Here is an 18,606-nt window from a genome sequence, read left to right as displayed (position 1 = left end):
AGAGTACGCTGTTATGTAATGCAAAAATTACTTTTATTTAATGGAGAGATGTTAGTGAGATGATTTCATTTGGCGTTCTAAGAATATCTGTTTATTAATGTTATGAAAATATGTTTTAAAATGAAAAGATTCTCAATAAATTCTTTATCTATGACTTTCATCAATGTTTTCTGCTTCTTTCTTTGACAAACATTTCCCATTTTAACTTTCTGTTAGTGGGACCATGTTTTAATGATTATTTGTTGAGTGATTGTAGAAAAATTAAGGTAATTATCCATGACTTTTAAATGCTTTCATTGTCCATTATGTTACGCTTCCCAGTCATCATCATCTGTCGCTGACTGTGGGGCAGGAAGTGGCGGGATCACGTCCGACATCCTGGCAAATGCACCCCCTGTGCTACTGGGAGTATCGCCTGTCTCCCCTCCAGCTGGACCCTTCCCAGAAATGCCTAAAGAGGTAACACCACACATTATTTACAGTATGCATCTCTAGCTTCCTGAATCAATTTTGACACGAAAAAAAAAAAACCCACCTTTCCTACGCATTGCAAGTTTATTAAAGAGATCGGACATAAAGTCTCCCCCACTGGATGCAGCTCCCACTGCTGAAAGACAGAGGAAGTTACTACAAGATTATTTTTTAAAAGACTAATTTAAGCTGTGAATCTGTTTTGATTTTTCCCCATTGTACTTAAAATAGAACACATCATTACAGGAAATGTGTTTTTTTTTTTTTTTTTTTCATAAAATGTAATGTTAGGTCAAGAATTGGTCAGCCAACCAGAAATGAAGGCAGAGATGTGCTGTCTGATGTGAAGTCAGATTAATTAGAACCCAAGAGCAACCGAGCTAACCCTTTAATAAAGTGGGCTTTTAAAAATCAAAGGTCACAGAGCACAGGACTGTGATGTCTAACATAACAACGTTGAACGATGCTTTTTTTCATGAAAGCTTGCCAGCAATGCTCTGCTTTGATTACATGACTGTCTTAATTGTTGCAGCCAGCATAGTGTTGCATTTAATAAAACATGGACAGATCCAAACATAAGCAATATTACACCTTGTTCTTGCTCTTTCTGTTTCTTCTTCTCCATCTTGCGCTCTTTAACATTGCGTAACTTGGCCTTGCCAATGCCTCCAGCGTTGCGGATGGACTCCAGGAGACTGGCTCGGCTGTCTGACGGCTGAACCACCTCACTGGGAGCACCAGATACAGGGCCTATGGTCAGGGGAGGAAATAAAGATATATCAAGATGTCTGTTACATTTATCAAGTTAACAGGGAACAGTGTTTCTCATTATGTGTGGGTAATGTTAATTCATTTTTTAAATATACAAACCTGAACCTGGCACTCTAGAGGCATCTGCAGTGTCAACAGGAGGAGGAGGCGGTGGAGGAGGCGGTGGAGGAGGAGGCGACACACCTGCTGGAGTGGCAGGTGTGAGACCAGGCTCCGGTGGTGGAGGAGGAGGAGGGGGTGGCGGAGGAGGAGGTGGTGGGACGTTCGGTTGGAGCTGAGGTCCTGAAAACCAAGAGACGAGTGGATATCAGAATTAGCTTACAAACACAGGATCAAACTGAAGCACTATGAGAAAATTAAGACAACACAGTGGTGTACCAGGAGCACTGCTCTCCTCAGAGAAGGAAGGCAGCTCTGGGATGTTTTGTGTTGGTCCCGACGGGGCGAAGCCAGGCCCGAGGTCTGCACTGTAGGACAGGTCGTCTGCGATGCCTGGTAGGTCAGGCAGGTAGGATGGCACATCTATCTCAGGCACCTGGCCCAAGTCTGGCACGTAGAAGTAAGACTCTGCTGTCTGTTCAAGAAATAAGATGATCAAGAGTAGTCGTTGAATTCATGAATATTAATTCTCCATAGGTTGCAAAAATAATTCAGTTTAGTTTGTAGTGCAGAAACCCCTTATACAGAGGCAAAATTCCTCCATGCACCAGCTGCAGTTTTGAGACTCAGCCTCTGCCTTTTGGTACGTGGTTATTTCACTCTACTCCCTACGTGTCCTTTTACTTAGAGGCTGCCTTTTCCCTAAGCAGGAGTAAAGATTCTTGTAGTAAAAAAAAACCTTGGTTAAAAATATAGATAACATTTTTTTTTTAGCAAAAGGAAAACTGCTGGATCATGTGCTGCTTATAAAAGACCAGATACAGTATATACTAGGAAGTTTTCCTTTAAAGCAGTAGCTTGCAGTGTTAATGTTGTCATTTTAGTAATTTCTACCCTTTTTAGTTTTAGTCAACAAAAACTCTAAAACATTTTGGTCTAGTTTTAGTCCATAAAAAGTCCTCACATTTAACTCTTTACTTTAATTTCAAGCATTTATTCTCTTGCCTAAATCTGGTACCAAGCCATGGTAGTGTGTTCAAACCCAGGGTCCCTGCTTTCTACAGCTGAGGCAAAGGAAATACAGATGCATTGTTTTGGCAGATTTACCCACAGTGGAGAAATATCATAGATTTTGAATGTCAGACGGAAACTACATTGCATTTTAGTCTAGTTTTAGTCATCTTGACGAAAACTAAACTTACTTTTTGTCAGTTTTAGTCATCAAAGACCTGATTTTGGCAAGTCTTAGTCTAGTTTTTGTCATGGAAAAAAAGGCTGTCAGCAAAAATTTTTAGTCATAGTTTTAGTCGACAAAATAAACACTGGTTTGGACCCAAAAGTGGATTGTGAAGAAATATTCAGCAGCTTGGGAATGTGTGCCAGGAAAAAATATGCGTCAAGTTTTTGATACATAAAAGCCCTTCCTTGACATACAGAACATCCATAAATTTGAAGGATTTCTTGTGACATTAAATAACCCATATAAATTTCCTTCTTTTTCTCAAGGTTTTTAACATATTTATCTCCTTTTCCTTGACAAGCTGAATTTATCAAGGTAATTCGGAAATTCCACTAGAAATTGCCACAAAAAATGATCAATAATCCACTCTATATATGATTGAAGAAGAGAGCATGTTTTAAAAGTTTAAGAACACACATAAAATGTCATAATGAAGGGGCTATAAGTAAAAATCTCAGAAAAATATACTTCAGCAAACTATTGACCCTCAAACTTAAGTTACAGATAGAGAGAGAGAGAGCAGCAATGGGCGATCAATAAGAGGGAGCAAGAACGAGTAGTTACAAACAAGTAGTGATACCGAGAAATAAGATGTTATTTCGGACCGTTTCATAGTGATTACACTTTAAAGAACTGATAAACAGATTGACACCTCCACACAAACCTGCAGGAAAGGGCACAGTTTTGTTTGATAGCACTTTACATAGGTATTTTCACCATGTATAGCTGAAACTTCGCTGTCTTCTTGCCTTGCAACATTTATACTGATACCATCTGTCAATTAACAGTACATTTCGGTTTGTCCCCCCACAATGTTCATAGTGAAGGCAAAATGTCACGGGGGTAATTGCCATGGCTTTAAACATCACTGGGTTTGAACTGGGTTTTTGTCACTGCTCAGCCTTTGTCACAGGCTACACCAATAGCTTTTTAATTTGTTGGTCAGCATTAAGGTTTCATTAATTCCCTTCAGTATCTTGTGATTAAAATTTACAAGTTTTGTTGGTGTCTGATACAGATGGATAGAGAGCAGAGCAAAGACACAGAAATGTCACCTGGTCCCTAAAAGGTTTTCTTTATGTCCTGACCTGCAGATTTTTGACTGTGAGGAATTTTGAGAATTTTGAGACTGTCAGGATTTTGATGTGTTTAATGACCCTTTCTAATGTGCAGTTTCGAAAAAATGTCAAAATTAAATATTTCTAAGTGTCCAGGAGGTTGCTTTAAGTTGTAGTGATACTGAAACAGGTATAGCAATGTGGGTTTTTCCTACCAATGGCGTTGAAATTCAAAATTCTTGGATCACGACAACTGCCATTCACTGAAGCAAAGTATTTGACCCCCCCCCCCAAATCCTTCTGATAAAAACAGACAATTAGTTTTGGTTGTATGATGATTGAGCTACCTGTCTCTCCAGTTGCTCCCTCTTTGTAATGGACAGCGGAGCATCGAATGGTTTCTCTTCTTTCTCAGTCTCTAGTGTAGTGTGTGTCTTTGTCACAGCTCCAGCCAGAGGATCAAGGAACACGTACTTCTTATATCTTTAAACACACACAAATCCAAAGATGTGAAGAATGGATTGAAATCTGATGGGTGTTTACAGTGAGCATGTTTGTGTTGACTCACAGGTTCTCTGTTGTATTAAAGAGCAACAGAGAGCTGACGGAGGAGATGTTGCGTGGCAGACTGCCCAGCCCTTCCTCTGTCTCATCCTCAGACTTCTTCTTATTGTTCACACATACTGGAAAATACATCAACTTCTCCTGAAAGGAAGACATGCAGACACAATGAGAGATCTGTACAATGTCAACTAAATCTTGAATGAATCCAATCACAAATGCCAAGAAAGTGCTTCTGAACACTGAGGCGGCTGTGCACAACACTGCAATAACAAATTATATGGTCAGAGAGGCTGCTTCCGGAGAGATATTGAATAATGCATCTCAGTACCAGACTAAATTGCTGGCAGTTTGCATTTTTTCCCTCTTATAAGTACACACAGCCACACACATGCATACAAAAACAAGACACTTGCAAGCAGATGAAGTAGAAATATGGTTTTCTAAGTCTTCCAGGAAGGTAACAGAAAATCTGCTGTGTTCAGTATAAATAAAACAGATATCAAGCAGAAATAATCATAGCCAAAAAGCCTCTTAGGAACAAAACATTTTCACACACTGAATTTTCTACATGCCTCAGTTGTTTTCACCTTTGACCTTCTAATCAGGAATCAACTTAGCAGCAAAACACCATGACAAGCTAATTTAAATCCTGTCAGCTCTGCTGTACCTCTGCTATATCCTTTAACCTGTAAAATAAGCTGCCACAGCCTAATCAATTTGTGAGGAAAAGATTTTCTCCATCAGTGCCATGGTACCTATTTAACAAACTATAAAATGTCGTCAGTGAATTCCAGGCAGTAGCTGAACACCAAGTTTTGAAGAGTTGAGAGACTGGCATGAATCAAAGTTTTTAAGCACTGGTCAAGTGATCATTATTTTCCAAAATGCATGCATATCACAAGGAAATATGTGTTCATGTAAGAAATGATTATCCAAAATAATAATCAAAATAAAAAGAAACCAGGACATGACACCAGAAGCTCACATGACCTTAACTGTCTCCTTTGAAACGTGAAGGTAAAATGAGGTTATCTTGATTGTTTTCCTGCGGTCAGGTCACGTCAAGTTTAGCTCATGCTTCATTAATGCATCAATGAGAAGACAGCCATGTCAGTATATGATCAATGCTGTCTTCCCATGAAATAGGTCAGGTACAGATACAAGCATAAAAGTCATTCGATTATTAAATGCATGACCCAAAATTTTTATCCAAACAGTGGGATCACAAAAGTTAGTCCTAACAGTCTTGCAGTAGGATTAAAGACAAGTGAATGGACATTTTTCTCTATCCCTGTTTGTTTCCCTGCTGTGTAAAGAAGCCTTTACAACATCATGCAGCCACACACTTTCTGCTCTTTTGTAAGTTACAGCAGCCCAGAAGCTTTTGCGCTTCATTACATTTCTTTAAGTTGTGCCGTTGGCATCTTTGCATCTCAAAAAATCTGTTGTAACCAGCACTTTAATGGATTTTTCCTCACCTGTAAGGCTTTCTCATCAAAAGGTCGGAGTTTATTCTGGATTCTGAGTCGGGGGCGAGTTTGTGAGGAAGGGTCTGTAGCCTCAGTAAAGATAGATGAGTAATCCTGAAGTCGATCTGGTGCTGGGTATTTGGCACTGGAGAAAACCTGTAAACAGAGAAAAGGCATGGCTCGTTGATTTTTTACTTGTTTTTTATAATTTCTGTCTCTAATGGGAATCACAGGTGAAATATCAAAAGTGTCTTTGCAAAGTGAAGGTGCTGTGTTACCTTGGTAGCCTTCTTGCTTCCTTTGATCTTGTCAACACGAGCCTGAGCTAGTTTGATCCGGTCAGTGACACTCTGCAGCTGGCGGCGGTTCTTTTCTACGCTGTCAGACACCCTGGAAAGAACAAACACATACACTAAAACATGAGTATGGACAAACACAAAACTAGGGGAAAAAAATGGGATATTGGACTGTATTAGACACATGTATAGTGAAAGCTGTTACCTCAGACGGTTGTCATTTTTTGTACAAACTCTGCAAGGTGCTGAATCACAGTGATTACACACCTTATTATTGATTGTTGAAATAATATGTCTAATTATGAAGAAATCATCTTTCAAAGGTCTATATTGATGAAACAATTTGTTCATAAATGTCACACTTTTCATGTAGTTATAGCAGACTCTTCCTCAATTTTCATGGTGTCAGAGCTAAAAACACTATGGCAAGACATATAAACATATTTATTCCACCTGTTTTACCAAGAATGTCATGAAAGACATACAGTGTATGACATTCAGTGTTCAGGAAGACTTGCAACAGAGGTTGCTGTGTTGACTGTCCTGTTTAAATCAACTTAGTACCTCATGTAAAGTCATGGATGAAAGTATTGGCACCCCTGGAATTTTTCCAGAAAATGTTTTGGTATACACGTTTATTTCCTTTATGTGCATTGGAACAACACAAAAAGCAGAAGAAAAGCCAAAATTGACATAATTTTGCACAAAACTCAAAAAATGGGCTGGACAAAATTATTGGCACTCTCACCTTAATATTTGGTTGCACACCTTTGGAAAAAAATAACTGAAACCAATCGCTTCCTCTAACCATCAACAAGCTTCTTACACCTCTCAACTGGAATTTTGGACCACTTTTCTTTTGCAAACTGCTCCAGGCCTCTCAGATTTGAAGGGTGCCTTCTTGCAACAGCAATTTTGAGATCTCTCCATAGGTGTTCAATGGGATTTAGGTCCAGAATCATTGCTGGCCACTTCAGAACTCTCCAGTGCTTTGTCTCCAACCATTTCTTGGAGGTTTTTGAGGTATGTTTCAGGTCATTCTCCTGCTGGAACACACATGACCTCTGACGCAGACCCAGCTTTCTAACACTAGGCCCTACATTGTGGCTCAAAATCTCTTCATAAGTCTCCAGATTTTATGATTCCTTGCACACAGTCAAGGTACCCAGTGCCAGAGGTAGCAAAACAACCCCAAAACGTCTTTGAACCTCCACCATGTTTGAATGTAGGTACTGTGTTCTTTTCTTTGTAGGCCTCATTCTGTTTTCTGTAAACAGTAGAATGACCTGCTTTTCCAAAAAGCTCTACCTTTGTCTCATCTGTCCACGAAATGTTCTCCCAGAAGGATTGAGGCTTACTCAGGCACATTTTTGCAAACTCCAGGCTGGCCTTTTTTTGGTCTCTTTGTCAGCAGTGGGGTTCTCCTCGATCTCCTGCCATAGCGCTTCATCTTATTCAGATGACCACGTATGGTCTGAGCTGACACTTTTGCACCCTGAGTCTGCAGGACAGCCTGAATTTGTGTGGAAGTTGACTGAGGATGTTTATCCACCATTCCAACTATCCTGCGTTGCATCCTTTTGTCAGTTTTTCTCTTCCGTCCACATCCTGGGAGATTAGCCACAGTTCCATGGGTTATAAACTTCTTGATTATATTACACACAGTGGACAAAGGAATTTCAAGATCTCTGGAGATGGTCTTGTAACCTTGAGATTATTCATATTTTTCCACAATTTTGCTTCTTAAATCCTCAGATAACTCTCGGCTCTTCTTTCTCTTCTCCATGCTTGGCATGACACACACAGGTTAAGTCAACTTTTATACATTCTAACTGGCTTCAGGTGTGATATCTATATTGCCAGCACCTGTTACTGCCACAGGTGAGTTTAAATGAGCATCACATGCTTGAAATAAAATGATTTACACACAGTTTTAAAAGGGTGCCAATAATTTTGTCCAGCCCATTTTTTGAGTTTTGTGTAAAGTTATGTCAGTTTTGGATTTTTTTCTGCTTTTTGTGTTGTTCCAATGCACATAAAGGAAATAAACATGTGTATACCAAAAACATTTGTAATTGCAACAATTTCTGTGAGAAATTGTGTATTTTCTTGAAAAATTCCAGGGGTGCCAATACTTTCGCCCATGACTATATTTCAAGAAAACCTTTATTCTAATCTATTTAAAACATGACTGAATTGAAATGAAATATAAAAGATGGATTAAATTGTAACATAGTAGAAGTTCTCAAAGTTCTCTGGACCCTCGCAATCCTGAACAGGATGAGTGCCTTTAACACTGCTGGTGCAAGATGCAGGCCAGGTTTAGCATTATGTTAAACTAATATAAATTTGCGACTGACACCCTCTGAAGGAGTTCATACTATCTGTGTTTTTGGCAGAGTGTGAAAAAAAAAAACACAACACCTTCATGCTTTACATGTGCTCATAAAATCTTGATTTTGTTGTGCCTTCATGTTTTTACCTCTACCTCTTATATCTATGGGGACTGTGGCTCGGTAGGCAGAGTCAGTTGTCTCGCAATTGTAAGGTTGCGGGTTCAATCAGTGAAAGACACTTTATTCCAATTTGCTCCCACTGCTGTGTCGCTTGCATGTAAATGGGTATGGATGTGTTTGAATGGGATTAGCTAATACTGATGGCCAACTCTGCTGATGGCCATAGCAGCCTTTGCCATTAGTGTATGAATATGGATTTAAAGCGTAGGTGTGACCTGTAGTGTAAAAGGCTTAGAGTAGTCAGACCAGAAAAGTGCTTTACACGCTCAGCCCATTTTTCCATTTTGTCCATTTTACAATTACCATGTAGTGTTAGTGTAATTATCTTGCCTTTTGAAAATATCTGTAGAGATACTCTCCAGGTAGAGTAATGCATCAGCTATCTGATGGATGGCCTCCTCTCTCCTCAGGTCTGGCTGGATGAGCGGCACTGAGTACACCTGGCCCTCCAGGCAGTGCTTCTGGGTCATCCTAAATTTAAACAACACAGACTCAAGTTTACACTCATAAACAACGTAACACTTTGAATCCCCTATTCAAAGTCTGATTTCGAGCAATATATCCCATATCCATGTGTCTAGTGATGGTAGAAAGGACGTCAATAGTGATGTTAGATCTCTCACCACAAGACTGCAGTAGTAAAGCCCCCTTGACCTCAGCACCACATTCTAAGACCCCTGTCATCTGACTCTCACATGACAATTTTTGGCAATATTTATTCTAAAGCATGCACTAACTAAGAATTATTAGTGCTAAATGTATTTGTATGTCGATGCGTGGTTTTATCAGCAGCTGACAGCTACCGTTAATAATGTCGCACCCATGTAAATTCTGTTTTATAGCGGATAATCTAACGAAATTAACAACACACTTTAACAGAAGCATCACACCGAGCTTTAACAAAAAATACCAGCGGAGAGACATCTTAAAATGTGAGACAGTCTCTTGAAGCCGTCTTACCTGACCATGGGTGATGTTTAAGCGATTTATTAACGGTTACTGAATAAATAAAATAAAGAGCTCTGCTGTCGCTGCTAACATCCGGGCTACTGGTTAGTGAAAACAACGACTCAGTACTTCCGCGTCTAAGTGGCACGTGACCACGCAGTAACTCTCAGTTGCATTCACTGTCACTCGGACACATTTATTCTTGACAGGTATGAGTAGAGGATTCGAAATTTCAGAACGGCGATCCCTTTTTCTTCTTGTATAGTTTACTTTGTTTTATTTTCCAATGGTTTCATGTTCTGTTGGTAACTTATACTACCTGTAATTTCTAACAACCTTATATGGCATGGCGTCTCCGCTCAGTAGAACCAATTATTTCAGTATTTTGGTTTCTTTTAATACAATATTTGCATGCAACCGTGAGCACCCTCGCTACGAGAGTAGCTTAATAATAATAATAATAATAATAATAGCTGTCAAAACGTTCGAATAATTTCGACTAATCGACCAAAGCGGTAACAAATGCTATTACAAATGTATGCTGATAAATGGCACTCTGCCATCTCACAACCGGCTAAAGTATCTTTGTAACTTCGATTTAAACACATTCTCTGTACTCTTTAAAGAAAAAAAATAAAAAAAAAAAAAAAAAATATATATATATATATATATATATATATATATATATATATATATATATATAATTTTATGGATAAATGCATATTCTAAAGATTAACACCATCCTCGATTGACAATCTTCCCTTTCTCTCGTCTTCTCCTGTTTCAAGAGCGAGTAGAATGCCCTTTCTGGGTGTTTTGTTACTACTACCAGTAATGCAGTCTTTCTAAAGTTATCAGCATATGCGATTAATCACGATTAATTAATGACACTGTCTATAATTAATGAACTTTTTTAGTGAACTAAAAATAATAAATTTTATTTTAAGCACTTTTCAAAGATAGCCTACTCAGAAACTTTACATTTGTTAAAAAGTTCGAGCAAGGTATTGGCAAAATAAAATTACACACACGTTTATAAACAACATTGTGTAACAGAACAGCTTACAAGCCACTTAATTGTCAAATAATTTCAATCACTGATGGCAAGTTCACATAACTTTATAGGAACAAAAAGTCAAAATTACTCAGTGTTCCGTGAAGGGTACATAAAGATTAGAAGGTACTTAAAAAAGCCTAAATGTATAGTTTTTAAACTGCATTTTCATGTTGTGTGCCTTTATGCGCTGAAAGGGGCTCAGAAAAGTTCTCGGTTAAGATGTTAAATATTCGTTTACTGCCCATAGGGTGCGTGCTTGCTCTGTAGTCTTCTCTTGCATGTGCGTAATGACGCATCCGTCCTCCAGCGCCTTTCCTCCCCTCCTCCCTCCTGTCACATCTGGATCTGGCTCCTCTCATCAGCACCACTCAGCGCAGTGGAAGAGAGATAGATAGAGAGAGAGGGAGGGAGGGAAACGACCGGAGAAGCGGAGGCTATCTCGGTCTGTGCAGCCTCATCATCAACCTGGCAGCATCAAGGAGACGAGAGCGGAAGGACACCTCACCTTCTCATCCGCCGCACTCACGGATATTTGTCATCTGCTCCTTCCTCCATCCCTCTGCCCAGCTTCTTTTTTTCTTCTCCCTCTCTCTTCCCTCCTTCACTCCTGTGTATGATGAGCTCCAGCCTGCTGGAAAACCCGGTGCAGGCGATTCTGTACCTGCGGGAGCTTACCACCATCGTCCAGAACCAGCAGAGTCTCATCCAGACGCAGCGCTCCCGGATAGAGGAGCTGGACCGGCGCGTGGACGAGCTCATCGGCGAGAACAGGCACCTGCGAGAAGTCAGGATACAGCAGCAGCATCCGTACCATCACCTCCATCACCATCACCATCACCCAGACCCTACTTGTCTCCCTCATCACCATCCTCCTCAGGACCCCCAAATTAAGACAAGTACAGGACCTGTGCCGGGCAATGCAGCTGCACCAGTACAGGTCGAGAAAGCTTCAGGGGTCCTGCCTTCGCCTTCTCAACCCATGGACCCGGGCGATATGCAGCTGGTCCCTGCCGACCCGTCCGCTGTTTCCCCGATTGAAAGTGACTCAGAAAACGGAGGAAGTTCCCTTAGCTGCCGCTCTTTGGTTCCGATGACCCCTACAACCCTCTGTCGATCCTTGGCCCTGGCTAGGAAATCCGAGTGAGTAGAGGTTACATGATGTTTGCAGATGTGCCTTAAAATAGTCCCGAAGCTCTTAAGGATTTTGGCTGTTCATACAAGCAAGACCTCATATTTTCAGGATTTTCTGCAGTATGCACCTTTAGCCTTCATAAATGCACTACCTTGCCTGTTTTAGATCCTTTGCAGTATTTGTGTTGCATCAGGCTGCAACTGTAGACTATAATTAGGAGCGTGCACGCGCGTGTGCATGCCCTGCAGATTGAGAGGCGTTTAATTAGTGAAGAAGGCGCTTGCAAATTTCCAATTTACAGCTGTGTGTGTTTGTGTGTGCGTATGTGCGAGTGTGTGTGTGTTTCGGCTAAGGACTGAGCCAGAAGAGGAAGAGGTGGATTATTTAAATGAGAAACTGGATCACGATCACTGAATCATTACATAACAAACAGCTGTAGGCCTGTGCGCTCAGTGTGTGCATGTGCGCGTGTACTCAGCACAGCAGTGGTCAATGTCAGTTCGAGACAGGAGCAGCCTCACGTGCGATGATGAGACACCGCGAGTCGCTGTCCACGCGCAGCTTCTGGTTCTTGTTTAATTACCGCACGGGATCTGGGAACTCTCACGGGACCTCCGGGCCTCTGATGTTGCTGTGTGAAGAGGCACGTGCACACATACAAACACTCCTCCGTCCCTTTCTTTGGCACCAGAGCATCACAGTAGCTACACCATCACTCCTAAAGTAAAGAGAGAAAACCTTTCTCTCCTTTGCTCATATTCTGCATTCAGTGTGTTTGCTGTGTTCATAAGTTGTATCCCAGCAGGAGTCCTGATTGGTCTCCCTGAGACTCCTCCCCCACTGAGAGGAGCAACACAGTGCAAAGGATGAGCTGAGAGGAGCAGGAGTGCAGACAGGAACTAAAGCATTTTAAAAAAATGTGAGTTGATAGGTTGCACAGTGGTGCAGTGGTTAGTGCAGAGGCCTCACAGCAAGAAGGGTCCTGGTTCAAATTCTGGTCAGACAGGGTCTTTCTGTGTGGAGTTTGCATGTTCTCCCTGTGCATGTGTGGGTTCTCTCCAGGTACTCCAGCTTCCTCTTACAGACCAAATCCTGCTCTTAGGTTGAGTGGTGGCTCTAAATTGCCTGTAGATGTGAGTGTGACTATTCCTATGTCTCTATGTCAGTCCTGTGACTGACTAGCAATCAGTCCAGGGTAAACCCTGCCTCTTGCCCAATGACTGCCTAGATTAACCCTGACTTCCCATGACCCTGAATGAGATATGTAGGTCAGTGCTACTCAACTGGTATATTGTTAGGATCCACCAATACCTCCTTAATGACGTATCACAACTCAGAATTCTTACAATATATAATTATGACCCAAGTTTTTTTTAAAGATATATGTCTTTATTGATAGAAGAGGGCAGTGGATAGAATTGGAAACAGGTATGAGAAAGTGGGTGCAAGACATGCCGGAAAAGAGCCACAGGCCCGACTTGAACCCATTTTACCATCTGAACCCCATAACCAATTTTTTTTTATGAAAAATTGGGCAGCTTGAACTTGAGATGGAGGAAATAACACGACAAAACAAAGGGATGACGATATATCCTCACAAATAAAAGTACACCATAGACATTTGGCAGTTTATTTCCCCATCACACATCTGCAAGTCACTGAAAATGGCTTCCTGACCCACTTTTGGATCCTGACCCACCAGTTGAGAGTCAAAAGTGTAGATAATGGATGGATAAATGGTGCTGATATTAATAGATCCCAACATTACATCTCCTGCTGTTGAGATGTGTGTGTTTGCATGTATGATTTTTATGCAACTTCAGCGCATGATGCCTCTTTCTTTTTTTTCTTGTGATCTCTTTGCAGTTTCATGTGTAATGACAGCATCAGGAATACTTGCCTTTTTATAGTTGCTACTATGTGTCATGTTAGGGTACTAGAAAGTACCAGCATTGTAATTATTTGGAGCTTGCATATTTCGAGCCTAGGTCTGCTAAAGGTGGCCCTGCTATGATGGCTAAGTGGTGAACTGTAAATGGGTGAGTTACCAGAGCTTACAATTTATTCTACAGTTTTAAAACCCTGACTTATAAAATTTAAATCCATGTTTTTCCAAACTTAAAAATATTGAGGCAATGATTTGCCTCAGTATTATAGTATACCTAACTATGATATCTAAAAGAAATAGTATTTGTTAAGTGGCAGGTACTTAGCCATTTTAACTTATATCAACTTAATTTTACTCTTACACTTGTTAACTTCTTTTTAAGTTTTACTAAGCTGTGTGGAGACATTCCTACATGTAAAAGCCCAGTTGAAATCTAACCCTATTACAAAATGTTTAAGTGCTTTTCTCTTCCATTGTAATTCTCACTTAAATCTTTTACCTACTTGAAATCCAAACATTCATGCCACCTGAAGTATTCTAACTTTTGTGACCTCAAGTAGCAAAGACTAACTCAGGAAGTGCATTTCCACTGTGTTCAGCACAACAGCCCTGCAACACTGGCATTGCCTAATCCAGCTGAGTGAGTAACTTCAGTCAAGGGGCATAAGTGTCTAATGCCCAAAGACATTCTGGGAAAACTCAGTAGAAGAAGGGATGATCGTGAAAACAAAAAAAGAGTACAATGATAGAAAAAAATCTTAGCTTGAGTGTTACTTAAAATTAAAAGTGTGTTTTATCAACTTAGAAAAATAGAGCAGATATTTAATCTAACCCGTAATACAATTCAGCCCAGCTCATAAAAGGCAACCAACAAATGATACATTTAAACCACAAAATATTTAAAATTAATCAAAAATGATAATTAAAAATCCTTCAATATGAAGAAATTAACCTTTTCATTATTATGTATATTTTTTAAAATTCAATTGTTGTTTAACCAGGATTGAAAAAATAAGATTAAAAATCTCATTTACAAGAGTGTCCTGGCCAAGACAGTCAGATTACACGGTTACAGACAAACAGTGAGCAGCCATACAAATAAAATATCAAAAACCACCTTAATACATTCAATGAGAAACAGCGAGTATTTGTTAAGAACAACTATAATCAAAACACATCATAAAACATCTGCAGACAGATCTGACTGCCTTCAAGTCAACCAACCTCTTCTTAAAGCTTCCAATGAGACCAGCTCACTAAGTTTTAGGTCTTTCTGTAAACCATTCCAGGCAAAGGAAGCAGCAAATTTAAATGCCCTTTCTCCCCAATTCAGTCCTGACCCTGGGGACAGACAATAAGAAAAGGTCCTGAGATTGGAGTTTCAGAGTTCTTCAGACTGATGTTGGTCAGAAGACAAAAAAAACCTTGTGGATAAGAATATTCCAGTGTTATAGTCAACATGAAGACCATCCTGCAAGTTTATACAACTAACAGTGATGGGTGAGGGCTTAAAAGTTAGCACTGAACCTCAAAGCTCCATGATACACAGTGTCTAGGTCATGTAAACTCTGAGATGAAGCATGCATGTACAAAACATCACCATAGTCCAGCACTGACATAAAAGTGGCAGCAACCAGTCTTTTCTTAGACTAAATAAAAGGCAGGATTTGATTCTGGAATAAATACACACCAGCTGCTGAATGTTAGTTGAGTTTACTCAACTTAATCTATTAAATTATTTTGGGGTTTACAGTGTAGATGATTATTGTCCCAGTGTTGGCATGGTGGTTTGGTTAACAATAGCATGGAGGGGGTGGCTCTGGGACGCTTGCTCACTGTTTAGGCCTCTGGGGTGTCTAACTGAACTAAACACTGGCAAAGTGCAGACTTTTTGCTGCCCATCGGTCTGCATGGTTGACATGCTGGGGCCAGTAGTAAGGGCTTAACTATTGGTACTTCTTTGCTGAGCTTGTATTCTTTCTGTATGGCACAAGCAACTTGTGTTTAACTTTGTCTTGGATCTGAGTTACCGATTTAATACAAGTTGATTTGTGTAGCACTGCAAATGGAATGAATAGAACATGTAGTGAGATGAAATGAAAACATTAATTGTTGTCATAAAAAGGCTGAGAGGCAGCTGCCCAGGCGGCAGAAAGGACAGGCCCTTGGTTTATTACACATCCTCCTGGTTCCTGCAGTAGTTTATGTGTGTCCTTGAATGCAACCTTACATCCCCATGCACCTACACGTTGATTTAAAGTGTCTCTCTTTCAGACCAGTTTCTTAAGTCTTGTGCTTTATTTAGTGTCAGTCCAGGCAGGTGAAGGATGGTGTGGAGCTTCTACGGAGCTTTTCATGCAGTTTTAGAGGATTTACTTTGCTGTCATTTTCTGCTGCATCCTGTATGCAGCTGTTTTTCCTGTTGTCGGCAACTTGTGCATGCCAGCTTAAAACCTTTCTGGCTCGATTTATGGCCTATAGGTACATGTGTTTGCACTCCTGCCTTATTTCTCTTCTTTATCTGAATGTTTACAAAAAATTCAGTTTTGCCCTCCAGTTAAATGACATGTGTTAGAGCTGGCTGGAAGTGTGTTTGTGTGCTTTGTGCTGTTGTGAGTGTTGTTCATGCACGTGGATATGCCTATGAGGAGAGGAGGTGGGGGGTCGACAGGATCTTCTCTCCTCCGCTTATTCACTGTCTCTTCAGCCTTCCAGCTGAGGCTCCTATCTGCCCCACTTAGCCCATGGAGCGAACAGTAATCAGCCATTCTCAGGAGAGAGGAGAGAAAGGCAGAGAGATAGAAAGACATAGAGAAAGTGAGTGAGAGAAAAAAAGGAAAGAGATGCATGCTCAGTTGTTGTCTTTGATGGATCCCTTGGAGGTGTCTAAGGGGAAGGAGCTTGAGGCTGACACTGGAGTGGACCAGTGAAAGAAAATGGGAGGGATGCAGAGAGAAAGCTGAGGAGGTGGTGAGGAGAGAATAGGAGATGGGAGAGTGAGACAGGTGCAGAGCCAAGCAGGAAGGAGAAATAAAGGGTGCATTTAGGGTAACTGTCTCTTCAGTTTATCTGTGCTCCTGGAGGGGAGAAAAAACGAAAGATTGGACAACAGAGGGACAGGCTGTGGCATGCTGCGTCGCAGTGGACGGTGCACACAATGTACTGGCAACGTTGAATCCAAAGGGAGCTGCTCGCATTGCATGTCAACCCTCTGCTTTCCTTACACTCTCTGCTGGGTACCGGCTGACGAAAAGCGTTGCGTTTAAAGTACTTCTACAAAACAGGATGAAGGGGAGGGATGGTGTGAGGGAGGATGGGGCATAGAGAGAGAGAACATGTGCAGACAGAAGGAGTCATGTTCTGTTTAAATATTCACCTGTTCTCTTTGTAAGCAGCATTGAAGGCGGATGGCCGTTATGTGTGTGTCTTGTACAGACAGATGGATGGACCTGCTGACTACTTGTTTTTGTGTGGATGAGTATGAGTGTGTGTGTGTGTGTAGGTGTGTGTGTTTTTGTGTGAAAGAGAGCTAAGTGTGGTGTTACCTCAGGACTGAACTGTTTTGAACCTTACAACATAATTTAGCTCTTACACTGATATAAATAGCTCTGCAGACCTTGAAATATGTAATTGTCTGATCTTCCTACCCGACCTCTATTTGAACTTTAATTTCTGATTTGTTCAAATGTCTTTTTTTTTTCTGTGTGCGTGGGAATGAGTATAAATGCACAACATCTAACTGAGGGGTGTTGTAATGAGCAGAGCTCTGTTTTTGACACTAAAAAGATGAATTTGTCATGCCCATCTAATCTGCTAGACAGTTTTCCCACTTCCTTTTCACTCCTTTCTCTTCTGTCAGAGCAAAAGATTTCTATGCATTATTTATAGTATTCAAAGTCCCAGTTCATCATCAGTGAAAAATCGTATATGCTTTCTTTCCAAGAGTTAAATTAGAAGACCCCTACCACCACCTGTCTGTACACGTAGATTTACAGACATTAAAGATATTAAGAAGAAAGACTGGAAAGGGTATGAACAGCTAGTCTGGATCTATCTTAAGGTTTTCCTACCATAAAAATATGTAATGTCAAATACAGTGACTGCACAAATATTCACCCCCTTCAAAGTGACTGACCCATTTCAACAGAGGTCCAGCCACTTAATGCCACATTAAGTGGCTGGACCATTTAGGCAGAAAATCCCCATTTCACAATGATGAAATGGGGATTTTCTGGTGATCCCCATTTCACTAATTGTGAAATGGGCATCACCTGACTGCAGTGAGTGTGTCTTAGGTGATTGTAGCATAAAGACACCTGTGTCTGGAAGGTCCAGTCACTAGTTAATCAGTATTTATGGCTACCATTACACCATGAAGACAAAAGGACATTCCAAACAACCCAGGAAAAAGGTTATGGAAAAGTATGAGATGGGGAATGGATCCAACATTTTTTCCAAGGCACTGAACATCCCCCAGATTTTAGTTAAATCCATCAGGAATATGGCACATGTGTAAATCAGATCAGATTGTGCAAAAAGGAGACTAAATAAAGAGGCCACTAAGACACCTTTGACGACTATGAAGGAGGTGCAAGGTTCAGCAGATGAGATGGGAGAGACTCTGCATACAACAACTGTTGCCAGTGTATTTACCAGTCAAAGCTTTATGAGACATTGGCAAAGAGAAAGCCATTATTGAAGGAAACTTATTAAATCTTGACTAGAGTTCTCCAAAAGGCATGTGGGAGACTCCATGGTCATGTGGAAGAAAGTTCTTTGGTCTGATGAGACCAAAATGGTGCTTTATGGCCATCAGACAAAATGCTATATTTCGCAGACACCAAACACATCACCACACACACACCATTCTCACTGTGAAGCATGGTGGTGGCAGCATCATGCTGTGGGAATGCTTCTTGTCAGCCAGCCCTGGATAGCTTGTAAAGGTAGCGTAAAATGAATGCTGCAAAACATCCGGAAATCCTGGCAGACAATTTTATTCAGTCTGCAAGAGGTCTATGGCTTGGGAGAAGGTTATTTTCCAGCAAGACAATGACCCGAGGCATACAGCGAAAGCTACACAGAAACTGTTTAAAA

At 40.7% G+C, this 18,606-nt stretch overlaps 2 protein-coding genes across 3 annotated transcripts in view; one reads left to right on the top strand and one right to left on the bottom strand.

Annotated features, from left to right (window-relative positions):
• Positions 1-11: 11 nt before the first annotated feature.
• Positions 12-9,556, bottom strand: wash1 (WAS protein family homolog 1). Of its 2 annotated transcripts, none has more exons than XM_041796462.1 (11): positions 9,445-9,556; positions 8,815-8,955; positions 5,951-6,062; positions 5,682-5,828; positions 4,208-4,344; positions 3,987-4,122; positions 1,621-1,816; positions 1,342-1,524; positions 1,063-1,221; positions 536-607; positions 12-451 (listed from the first exon to the last, which is right to left on the bottom strand). In XM_041796462.1, exons 1-11 carry the CDS (start codon positions 9,450-9,452, stop codon positions 309-311), a joined length of 1,434 nt encoding a protein of 477 aa, XP_041652396.1. In that variant the 5' UTR covers positions 9,453-9,556; the 3' UTR covers positions 12-308. The 2 variants fall into 2 exon arrangements, with proteins under 2 accessions (XP_041652396.1, XP_041652397.1); XM_041796463.1 differs by having other exon boundaries at positions 536-604.
• Positions 9,557-10,905: 1,349 nt separating this feature from the next.
• Positions 10,906-18,606, top strand: part of iqsec3b (IQ motif and Sec7 domain ArfGEF 3b) — a 54,056-nt gene continuing 46,355 nt past the window's right edge. Inside the window, exon 1 of the mRNA XM_041796033.1 lies at positions 10,906-11,629. Within this exon, the coding sequence (XP_041651967.1) occupies positions 11,103-11,629 (527 nt within the window). The 5' untranslated portion in view covers positions 10,906-11,102. The remainder of the gene's footprint in view (positions 11,630-18,606) is intronic.

This window comes from Cheilinus undulatus, linkage group 9, assembly GCF_018320785.1.
Source record: "Cheilinus undulatus linkage group 9, ASM1832078v1, whole genome shotgun sequence".
Taxonomy (NCBI): Eukaryota; Metazoa; Chordata; class Actinopteri; order Labriformes; family Labridae; genus Cheilinus; species Cheilinus undulatus.
Note: the sequence above shows the minus strand (reverse complement) of the source record. Positions and strands in the feature narration are given on the sequence as shown.